Source organism: Dendrobates tinctorius, unplaced genomic scaffold, assembly GCF_039654945.1.
Source record: "Dendrobates tinctorius isolate UK_male_01 unplaced genomic scaffold, ASM3965494v1 ptg000015l, whole genome shotgun sequence".
Lineage (NCBI taxonomy): Eukaryota > Metazoa > Chordata > Amphibia > Anura > Dendrobatidae > Dendrobates > Dendrobates tinctorius.
Window position 1 is genome coordinate 19,491,275 of NW_027361683.1, and position 11,922 is coordinate 19,503,196.

The 11,922-nt window shown below is 41.6% G+C and overlaps 1 protein-coding gene across 3 annotated transcripts in view; it reads right to left on the reverse strand.

Annotated features, from left to right (window-relative positions):
- Window positions 1-10,334, reverse strand: part of SH3D21 (SH3 domain containing 21) — a 156,088-nt gene extending 145,754 nt beyond the window's left edge. For 2 of the 3 annotated variants that reach the window (XM_073562671.1, XM_073562681.1), the window contains exon 1: window positions 10,046-10,334. In XM_073562671.1, coding sequence (XP_073418772.1) covers window positions 10,046-10,058 — 13 coding nt within the window. In that variant the 5' untranslated portion in view covers window positions 10,059-10,334. The remainder of the gene's footprint in view (window positions 1-10,045) is intronic. The other variant, XM_073562663.1, reaches the window with a different exon arrangement.
- Window positions 10,335-11,922: the final 1,588 nt, after the last annotated feature.

The window sequence follows — 11,922 nt, forward strand, 5'->3', positions numbered from 1 at the left end:
CCTGATAGGGCTCACAATCTAAATTCCCTATCAGCATGTCTTTGGAATGTGGGAGGAAACTGGAGTACCCAGAGGAAACCCACGGAAACATCTGGAGAACATACAAACTCCTTGCAGATGTTGTCCACAACATTGCACCTTTTAGTTAATTTAGTTACAAAATGTAAAATTGGTGAAGAAGGTTGAACTTGATGGACCTAGGTCTTTTTTCAACCTATGTAACTATATAATCCCTACATCTCTCCCTTCATAATCTCTCCCTCTATCCTCCCCATCTATCTCGCCATCTCCTCAGAACTGTTCCTCAACATAAAATCCTGTGTCTCCACACACAGACAGCCACTTCATGCCCTGTCCTTCTCTCACCTACTAACACTTTTTCTGCTCCTCCTCACTGTCAGCAATATTTCTACAAATCCTAGTCCTTCTCACCACATCCCCACAGTCATTTCTACCTCCCATCCACAATCTATCACAAATTTCTGCAACCTTTCTAACCTTATACCCATTCACTCACCCTATGCTTTCCCAGTCTCTCTAACAGGAGATCTATGGAATGATCGCTCTGTCTTCAACAAACTTTCATATATCCATTATCTTTTCATTACTGTACAAACTTTCCTTTCTCGGCATCACCAAAACCTGGCTCACCCCCTCTGACACAGCCTCTCCACCTTTCCCACACACCCCGCCCCAGCAGCAAGCATGGTGGCAGAGTTGGTAATATAACAATTGGGCTAGAAATTAACTTAGAACTATTAAAATAACAATAATCGTGCAAACCTCAAAAGTGCAAAGACTCACATACATAGAAAAGTGGGATACACAAAAATGAACAGTGCTCCTGGTATGACCCACAGGAGAGTATTCTATCATACATACACAGGAATCCACAAATATAGTTGAGTCTGTGGAGCAATGCCGCAGTATACAGTATAATCCAATGGAGGACTGAGCCTCTACAAAGTATAACTCACACCAGGGGCATATGAGCTCTGTGAGTACTAACCATCACATGTGCAGTGTATCTGCAGTTATGCTTTCTGGGATCAAAGGTAGTTATGCTAAAACATGTACCCATACAGCACAATAAAACATATAGCAGCTAGATGTCACAATCCATTTTTGGATTTGTGGCAGCTCTGGTTCCACTCAATTAAAACTTTTTTCCTGTCAGGCCTGTGGGGGTTAATGTCAGTTTTTCCCCACTGGCAGGCTGGTGTAACTGCAGTGCTGCTGGGTCAGCTGATGTGGGTGGTGATCACTCCCACCATCCTTTAACCCCTAACCTACAATGGACGTAATATTCCGTCCATGTGACCCTGGACCTAATTACCATGGACGGAATATTACGTCACAGCGATCAGCGGCGCCCACGTGGTGAGCGCCGCTGATCGCGGCCGGGTGTCAGCTGATTATCACAGCTGACACCCGGCACAATGTGTCAGGGGCGGTCACGGACCGCCCCGGACACGTTAACCCCTTGCACACCGCGATCAAACACGATCGCGGTGTACCGGGGGTTAAAGGGAAGCATCGGCAGGGAGGGGGCTCCCTCCGTGCTTCCCTGAGCCCCCCACGGCAGCGCAATGTGCAGCGTTGCTGCGGGGGGCTCCTTTCCTGCAGATCCCCGGATCCAATATGGCGGCGGGGACCTCCGGGGGCCTGCAGGAAGCTGGCTTCCTCAGTGCCTGCAAAGCGCAGGCATGAGGAAGCCTTCTGGACTGCCTGTGACAGATCGCTGATCTGTCACAGTAATCTGTGATGTGACAGATCAGCGATCTGTCACAGGACAGTTATGTCCCCCCTGGGACATTGTAATAAAGTAAAAAAAAAAAAAAAGTGTAAAAATAATTTTTAAAAAATCGCTAAATAAATTCAGGAAAAAAAAATATTCCCCAATAAATTCATTTTTTGCAAATAAAAAAAAACAAACAATAAAAGTACACTTATTTGGTATTGCCGCGTCCGTAACGACCCGCCCTATAAAACTGTCCCAATAGTTAACCCCTTAAGCGAACCCCTTAAAAAATAAAAATAAAAAACGAAGCAAAAAATAACGATTTATTATCATACCGCCGAACAAAAAGTGCAATAACGCGCGATCAAAAAGACGCATATAAATATCCATGGAACCGCTGAAAGCGTCATCTTGTCCCGCAAAAAACGAGCTGCCATACAGCATCATCAGAGAAAAAATAGAAAAGTTATAGCTTGCAGAATAAAGTGATGCAAAAATAATTATTTTTTATATAAAATTGCTTTCATAGCATAAAACCGCCAAAACATAAAAAAAGACCTAAATGAGGTATCGCTGTAACCGTACTGACCCGAAGAATAAAACCACCTTATAAATTTTACCGCACCCAGAACGGTATAAACGCACCACCCAAAAGAAATTCATGAAAAGCTGGTTTTTGTAAATTCTGCGTCCCAAAAAACAAAATAAAAAGCGATCAAAAAATGTCACGTGCCAGAAAATGGTACCAATAAAAACGTCAACTCGTCCCGCAAAAAATAAGACCTCACATGACTCGGTGGGTCAAAATATGGAAAAATTATAGCTCTCAATATGTGGTGATGCAAAAACTATTTTTACAATAAAAAGTGTCTTTTAGCGTGTGACAGCTGCCAAACATAAAAACCGCCGTAAATAGTAAATCAAACCCCCCGTTATCACCCCCTTAGTTAGGGAAAAAATAATAAAATTAAAAGAAAATGTATTTATTTCCATTTTCCCATTAGGGCTAGGTTAGGGCTAGGGTTAGGGCTAGGGCTAGGGATAGGGCTAGGGTTAGGGCTAGGGTTAGGGCTAGGGTTAGGATTAGGGATAGGATTAGGGTTAGGGGTGTGTTGGGGTTAGGGTTGGAGTTAGAATTAGGGGTTTCCACTGTTTGGGCACATCAGGTGTTCGCCAAATGCAACCTGGCGTCTGATCTCAATTCCGTCCAATTCTGCGTTGAAAAAGTCAAATGGTGCTCCTTCCAAGCTCTGCCATGCACCCAAACAGTGTTTTACCCCCACATATGGGGTATCAGCCTACTCAGGACAAATTGCAAAACAACTTTTGGGGTCCAGTTTCTCCTGTTACCCTTAGGAAAATAAAAAATTGGGGGCAAAAATATCATTTTTGTGGAAAAAAATGATTTTTTTATTTTCACGCACGGGCGTTATAAACTTCTGTGAAGCCCTTGGGGGTTCAAAGTGCTCACCACACATCTAAATAAGTTCCTTAGGCGATCTAGTTTCCAAAATGGGGTCACTTGTGGGGGGTTTCCACTGTTTAGGTACATCAGGGGCTCTCCAAACGCACATGACACCCGCAGACCATTCCATGAAAGTTTGCATTCCAAGACGTCACTACTTCCCTTCCGAGCCCCGACGTGTGCCCATAAAGTAGTTTTCTCCCACATATGAGGTATCAGCGTACTCAGGACAAATTGGACAACAACTTTTGGGGTCCAATTTCTCCTGGTACCCTTGGGAAAATAAAAAATTGGGGACTAATTGATCATGTTTGTGGAAAAAATACAATTTTTTTATTTTCATGCCCGGGCATTATAAACTTCTGTGAAGCCCTTGGGGGTTCAAAGTGCTCACCACACATCTAGATAAGTTCCATGGGGGGTCTAGTTTCCAAAATGGGGTCACTTGTGGGGAGTTTCAATAGTTTAGGTACATCAGGGGCTCTCCAAATGCACACGACACCCGCAGACCATTCCATCAAAGTCTGCAATCCAAAACGTCACTACTTCCCTTCCGAGCCCCGACGTGTGCCCATACAGTAGTTTTCTCCCACATATGGGGTGTCAGCGTACTCAGGACAAATTGGACAACAACTTTTGGTACCATTGGGAAAATAAAAAAGTTGGTGACTAAAAGATCATGTTTGTGGAAAAAATATGATTTTTTTATTTTCACGCCCAGGCTTTATAAACTTCTGTGAAGCACTGGGGGGTTCAAAGTTCTCACCACACATCTAGATAAGTTCCTGGGGGGTCTAGTTTCCAAAATGGTGTCATTTGTGGGGGAGTTTCCACTGTTTTGGTACATCAGGGGTTTTCCAATCGCGACATGGTGTCCGATCTCAATTCCAGCCAAAAACGTCAAATGGCGCTGCTTCCCTTCCGAGCTCTGCCATGCGCCCAAATAGTGGTTTACCCCCACATGTGGAGTATCAGCGTACTCAGGACAAATTGCACAATAACTTTTAGGGTCCTGTTACCCTTGGTAAAATGAAAATTGGGGGTGAAAAGATCATTTTTGTGGAAAAAATATGATTTTTTAATTGTACCGCTGTACGTTATAAACTTCTGTGAAGCCCTTGTGGATTCAAAGTTCTCACCACATATCTAGATAAGTTCCTTGGGGAGTCTAGTTTCCAAATTGGGGTCACTTGTGGGGGGTTTCCACTGTTTAGGCACATCAGAGGCTCTCCAAACGCGACATGGCGTCCGATCGGAATTCCAGCCACTTTTGCATTGAAAAAGTGAAACGGCGCTCCTTCCCTTCCGAGCTCTGTCATGCACCGAAACAGTGATTCCCCCCACATATCAGGTATCAGCGTACTCAAGACAAATTGCACAATAACTTTTGCAGTCCAATTTCTCCTGTTACCCTTGGTAAAATAAAAAAAATTGAACCTGAAGTATTTTTTTTGTGAAAAAAAGTTAAATGTTAATTTTTTTAAATATTCAAAAAATTCCTGTGATGCACCTAAAGGGTTAATAAACTTCTTGTATGTGGTTTTGAGCACCTTAAGGGGTGCAGTTTTTAGAATGGTGTCACTTTTGGGTATTTTCTATCATATACACCCCGCAAAGTGGCTTCAAATGTGATGTGGTCCGTAAAAATAAAATGGTGTTGCAAAAATGAGAAATCGCTGGTCAATTTTTAACCCTTATAACTTACTAACAAAAAAAAAGTTTGGTTCCAAAATTGTGCTGATGTAAAGTAAACATGTGGGAAATGTTACTTATCAAGTTTTTTGTGTGGCATATCTCTGTGATTTAAGGGCATAAAAATTCAAATTTGGAATATTGCGAAATTTTAAAAATTTTCGCCAAATTTCCGTTTTTTCACAAATAAACGCAAGTTATTTGAATGAAATTTTACCACTAACATGAAGTACAATATGTCACGAGAAAACAATGTCAGAATCACCAGGATCCATGGAAGCGTTTCAGAGTTATTACCTCATAAAGGGACAGTGGTCAGAATTGTAAAAATTGGCCCGGGAGTTAACGTGCAAACCGCCCTTGGTAGTGAAGGGGTTAAATAGTCACCTGATGCATCAGCTGACTGTCAGTGATGGAGGAATCTACAGTGACCAAGCGGGAGTAAGGAGCTCTCTGGGTGCAGTTGTGCTTCTCTCCTGGTGCCTTTATTCTGCTGTGCGGTGCTTTGCAGCAGAGAAAGCTAAGTGTTTATTTCCCCGTCCTTTTCTTGTTAGTCACTGTCCCTTGTGTTTGCATTATCTCTAGTGTCTAGGCTAGGGCCCTACGCCGGCCAGTGCACAAGCGAGGGCAGTGTTAGGTGACAGCGAGGGACAAGGTATCCTGACGGCGGCAGGGGGGAAGGACCCGCATAGGGCGTTAGGTGAGTGCAGGGACAGGCTCAGGTTGTAGCTCAGGTGGTGGCCATCCCTTATTCCCTATTGTTTGGGCCTTACTCTCACCTATACCATCCCCCTTGTATGTGTATTGTGCCATTAGCTGACCGTCCATCCATTGGGTTGAGTCACACCGTGACAATAACCCCGTGACAATAGATCAAAGTTACGCATAAAGTGATATGCCTTCGCTATCTTACTCTTAACCACTTCTAGTGGTTAAGTGCAAAAGTCCTAGAGATGCAGAAAATGCAATGGTGTTAAAACATAGTGGTGGTATCTAAGGCCTATGACCACCCAACAGCACCACCACAATACCATCAATACTAGGTATGGACAAAAAAAGATCTCACCAGACATAATGCAGAGGAGGTATAAATATCTTTCTTAAGATTTCTTATCATTTTTGTTATGTCAAAGGTAGACCCCTTCACCTGAGCTCTCGACGCGTTTCGCTGGTGCTCATAAGGGGAATGGTATAAGGTATTTATTCATCTTTCAACCAAGTGCAAGATCCATTGCCATCATGTCTTCTTACCTCTTCAGCCATAGATCTAAATATGCGCGCCTTGTCTCCAGTGCGCTATGTACTTTTGGACCGCGGCTCCCGCACTTCCGGTCTATGGACCACAAAGCGAGAGCAGATATCCGGTGTATGGAGTGCAGCGACCGTGGTGGAATGCAAGTTAATACCACACCACTCATGTTGACTGATGTTTAAATGTGGTGACGCATGAATACTCCTCGTATTGCAAGTGTAGGGCTATCTTGGAAAACAGGGTTCAAGGCTCACAATTACCATCATAGAATCACCAAATAGCATCCACTATTGAGATACCAGATTATCAAGCAGTGGATGAGAAAATGAATACTGGCTGCTGTAAAAAGAAGTGGGGATGCTATATATTGGTTAAACATGGCCCTGTCCAAACTTTTTTGACATGTGTTGCTACAAACAATTTTTACATGAGTTTTTTTCACATGAAATTGAAAAATGTATAACTTTCATCTTCTGATCTGTTTCATGTTTTTTGTGAATAAAATATTGATATAGGAGATTTTCAAATCAGCACATTTTTCATTTACTTTACTTTATGTTAATACTGCTTTACATGCCCTCAATTGAACACTACTTATTCTTTCACACTTAAAGAACAGCCTATCAAATAATGCAGGTCTACACAGCAAACGGCCCCCGGGGCCACATGCGGCCCACCAAGTGATGTCCTGCATAGGCAGCTGTCTGGGACACGCTGCTCCCTTCCCATATTCAAATATATTTGCATCTTTCAGATACGAATACATTTGAACACTATGGCACCAGGACTGACCCTGACATGGGGCAGCATGATGAGATAAGCTCACTGCTGATGTTATCACACTGCTGTTGGGACCGCACAGGCAGAGTACATGGCGGGTACTGGTAAGTGCTCAACAGAAGAGCTGAAGATAAGTGCTTTCATTTTAGATGAGAAGGCCTGGGGGAAGGAAAGGTTGGGTATACTGCAAGGGCACATAAAGGGGCAATGGAAGACATTATGGTGCAATTAGCAGATTGTGAAAGGTGGCAAAGAATAGTGGGGGCAGAGGAAGCAATATGCTGAAATTTTGGACGAGATATGGAACGGGACAGTTAGGGGTGATATTATGGAGAGGAACAGTGTGAGAGTATATTATGGAGAGGGGTTGTGAGGGGGAATATTATGGAGAGGGGCTATGAGAAGGTATATTATGGCGAGGGGCATTGTGAAGATATATTATGGAGAGGGGTTGTGAGGGGGTATATTATGGAGAGGGGCTATGAGAAGGTATATTATGGCGAGGGGCAGTGTTGAAATATATTATGGAGAGGGGCTGTGAGGGGGACATTATGGAGAGTGGTACTTTGGGGGGGTATATTTAGAGAGAGGAAGTTTGGCAGATAGTATAGAAAGGGGTACAATGAGGGGCAATTATTTATTCTGGGGTGCAGCATAAGACATATTTATGTTTATGGGGCAGTATAATGATGATTTCATTTTTAACGGCAACACGTTGAGATGTGTTGTTGAAGACAGAAAAGAGGGAAGTCTGCAAATACGACCTTTGGCCATGAAATCTCATCATGGCATCTGGAGAAAATGGTCAAAAAAAATGGACAATTACTTTAATCAGAACAGATGTCACCTATAAGATATTTGGATATAAATATTTGTGATAATGACTGCATATCATCAGTACTATGGTTAAGAGTTGAGCGACTTTGGTCGGATCGGGTTTCATGAAACAAAATTTGTTTCAGATGAAACTGGTCCTACTAAAGCAAAAAAAGTCGGAGTTTCGTCCGAAACCCGACCCCAATGCAAGTCAATGGGGAATAAAAGTCGGCATTGAGTGGATGAATGTCATCTGCTCAATGCCGATTTTTATTCCCCATTGACTTGCATTGGGGTCTGGTTTCTGACGGAACTCAGACTTTTTTTGCCCTAGTCGGACCAGTTTCATCTGAAACAAATTTTGTTTCATGAAACCCGATCCGACCAAAGTCGCTCAACTCTACTATGGTTGCTGTAAGGCTTGCAGACTGATAATGACTGGTAACAGCAGCTCCCAGCATCTCTTTACCATTGTTAAGAACATACTGGGAGTTGTAGATTCATGCGATACAATTGCATATGGGGCTGACCTCACATTGCAATTGATCGCTGTACTAAGCTTGGTTCTGTATAGATGTACTGACTGTGGCTCTGGTGCTGCATTAATATACTGACAGTAGTTCTGGTTCTATTTTCATTTACTGACAGAGGTTCTGGCATTGCCTTCATATTCTGATGGTGGTTCTGGCGCTGCCTTTGTGTGCTGATGGTGGTTCTGGCACTGGTTATGGTGATGTATTAATGTAACTACCCCTGAACACTTTTTTGTGGCCCTTGTGACTGGTTCAGTATGGCAATGTGGCCCCTGAACCAAAAAATGTTGTACACCCTTGAAATTATGTATGTTTATGGTTGCATTTACACATAGGCAACCACATGTCTAGTATTACTGAATGATGATTATGTTGTTTATAGTTGATTTTAGGTATCTCTTATCTTCTCAATTATATCAAATATTTCAGTGTCACTTTAGCCTTTTGAGACTGTGGAATGGCACAATCTGCCAAGCTATCCCACACAATAATAAATACCATGACGTTTATTATTTTCTCCTAATTGATGCCTATTGGCAATGTATAGCACTGCCACTGTACAGCTACACAGAGGCAATATATCGCGTGCGTCTGTCAGGGATAGGCCCTTGGATGAACTGCAGTAATTAAGCCTCTATGTGAACCCAGATATAGGCACCAACAGTAAGTCTCAATCGTTGTCCTTTAGCCCGTTATTACACAAAGGACACATAACAAAAATGCCAGAAAATTACAAAAACAATCCTGCTTGTATTACAGGTGACTTGTAGCAATAAGCATTATTGCCTCTGCTAAAACAGGGAAAAAAGTTATCAATTATTGACACAGTGATATGAAAAGAATAAATAGGACCCTGCCCTAAGCAATTCCTAATCATACAAGCAGTGAACGTGTTGTGCACTTCAGCCCACAGAATATACATAGTACAATTATACAAATGTTGCTATTTCCAGAGTTTGCTAATTACTTAGCAAAAAAATAAAAAGCATATAAAATGTCTTTATTACATGATTTTTTTGTGGGCTTTTTAAAACTAATTACCTGTATGTTTTGGTTGCTGTTTTTTTAAGCTGCAATTTGACCAATTTATGCGTTTCTAAAATTCCTCATAAAGTCATGAGTTGTAGTATCAAAAACTAAACAAAAATGCCATCCAAAAACATAAACACTAATTTGTTTTTCTAACAAACGAAAAAGAACACTGGTGAAATGAGAAAAAAAACAGCCTTAAAAACACACCATGTAGAAAGCATGCTGTAGTTTTGAAAGTAAAAAAAAAAGGAAACCCCCAAAGTAACAGAAAAGTTTGTGTATTCTACTTAATATCTATTGACTCCCACCAAATATCTGCTGGCGGCAATTTTTACTACTAAAGAGGCAGCAAAAAAGAATAGATGTGCAGTACATATAAATATATAGGTGTGCCTTTGTTCTTTTTAAGAAAACAAAAAACGCTAATTGTAGGCACTTTATAAGAAATATCTTACAATCTGGGTACAGTGAGAATGAAGTTGGATGGATTCTGAATGTGATACCTTCATTCATTCAGTTTGGTAGCTTTCCATGTTGACTTTGAATGATAAATCTAATTTATTAGTGGTCGCAGAATGCAAGACAGAATTATCATACCCTTACTGTGCCTCTGGACTTTTTTCTAAGCTGAATTTCCATTTACCAGTCCCCTATACGTTATGATGATTCCATACAAGTCTTCTACAAGCCATAGCCATGCTTGCCATGTAATAGACAACCTTGGTAACACTTACCCAGTGTGCTCATGGTGTGTATCTGTCTCAAGAATGGGCAATGTATAGAGGATCACATCCAGATATATGCGATAAGGCCTTGCGTTGGCCCCAGCTTCCTGCTTTTCACAATCAAGAACAACTTTCTAAAGAAACAGTTCCTTAATCCTGAAGCTCACGAAAAAAAAAAAAAAGCTTGCCATAACTTGAGCACAAGGATTGGTTGGTAGAAAACAGGAAAGGCGAGTTAAAGGAATGAATGCGAGGACAGACAGACAGTCATTTTGATACACGTTTAGTACAGAAGAAGGGGAGTGAACAGGTTTTACAAGTGTTGACTTCAGACTGCGACATAGGGCAGAGGTATGTGTCTGTAACAAGTTAGGAATGTATTGAAGGTGAACATGAGCAAGGTCCAGAATAAACAGTCATAAGGTAGGACTTCCCATACCTGTACATCACAATCATGAGACATCAGATAATAGGCCACGGGAGCTGTGGGGAATTCAATATCGTATAGCACAGCTCACATTTTTTCTGGATTTACAGACTATGGTGAGTAAGCTGAATTCTCTACCGCCGTGAACTTTATTTTTTGAGCACAGAGTAATTGGAGTACTTCCAATATTATGGAAATATTGTGTATGCTGTCAAGGCTGGAATGGCCATCATGCCGTGATCCAAAGAAATTCTGGAACAAATGAGAAACAAAGTCATTGAGATATATCAGTCTCGAAAAGGTTATAAAGCCATTTCTAAAGCTTTGGGACTCCAGTGAACAGCGTTAGACTGTAGTATCTTGGACTCACCAGAGAAAATCATTATTGGGGCCCACTATGTAACTACATAGCTAAATAGAAATAAATACAAGACCACCAATTGTGTGGTAAAACACGCTAATATTGTGGTATAATATAAGGTAGCACACGTCTTAATGATATAGCAGGGGTTGGCGTAGCCCTCTCATATAATATAATGTAGCCCCCCTCATAGAATATAATGAAACCCCCTCATAGAATATAATGTAGCCCCCCTCATAGAGTATAATGCAGAACCCTCATAGAGTATAATGCAGCCTCCCCATAGAAAATAATGTAGCCTCCTCATAGAGTATAATTCAGCCCCCTCAAAGGGTATAACGCAGCCCTCTCCATAGAATATAATGCAGCCCCCTCATAGGGTATAATGCAGCCCCCCATAGAATATAATGTAGCCCCATCATAGGGTATAATGCAGCCCCCTCATAGGGCAAGAAAAATCTCCAAACAACCATATTTTTATATATACAGCCCTGGCAAAAATTAAGAGACCACTTTCAAATGTTCAGTTTATCTGATTTTTCTCTTTAGGCTGGAGTCACACTTACCGTATGCAAAATCGAATTTGACGGCTGAGAATCGCACAAATGTTCCCTGAACAGTGATCCATATGTAATCCGTATGCAATGCGAGGATGCGATTTCCTCGCATCTAGTAACTATGTGACATCCGTATGGCATCCGTGTGCAATGCGATTTTAACATGAGCTTTTACATACAGCAGTTCCCGCTAAGTAAAAGCTCATGTTAAAATTGCATTGTAAAACACAACTGTAAACATAGTTTTAATACCAAACAATCTTCAAAAAAAAATCTATCTATCTATATATATTTATATATATATTGTGGTGTAGTGACCTCTGTGTCCACTAGGGGGTGCTGTGTGGATGTCCCAGGAGAGAGGATGAGTGGCAGAATACTGAATGACCATTATGTATCTCAAGGTGGGTGGCCTTGGAATGGAGACTTGTGTGTATGTGGATCAGCAGTGATACTGCTGAGGTGCTGTTTCAATGTGTTTGGGAAGTCTCTAGGTAGCTGGAGAGATGGGCGGAACCAGTTACCTACAAACCCACTCAGG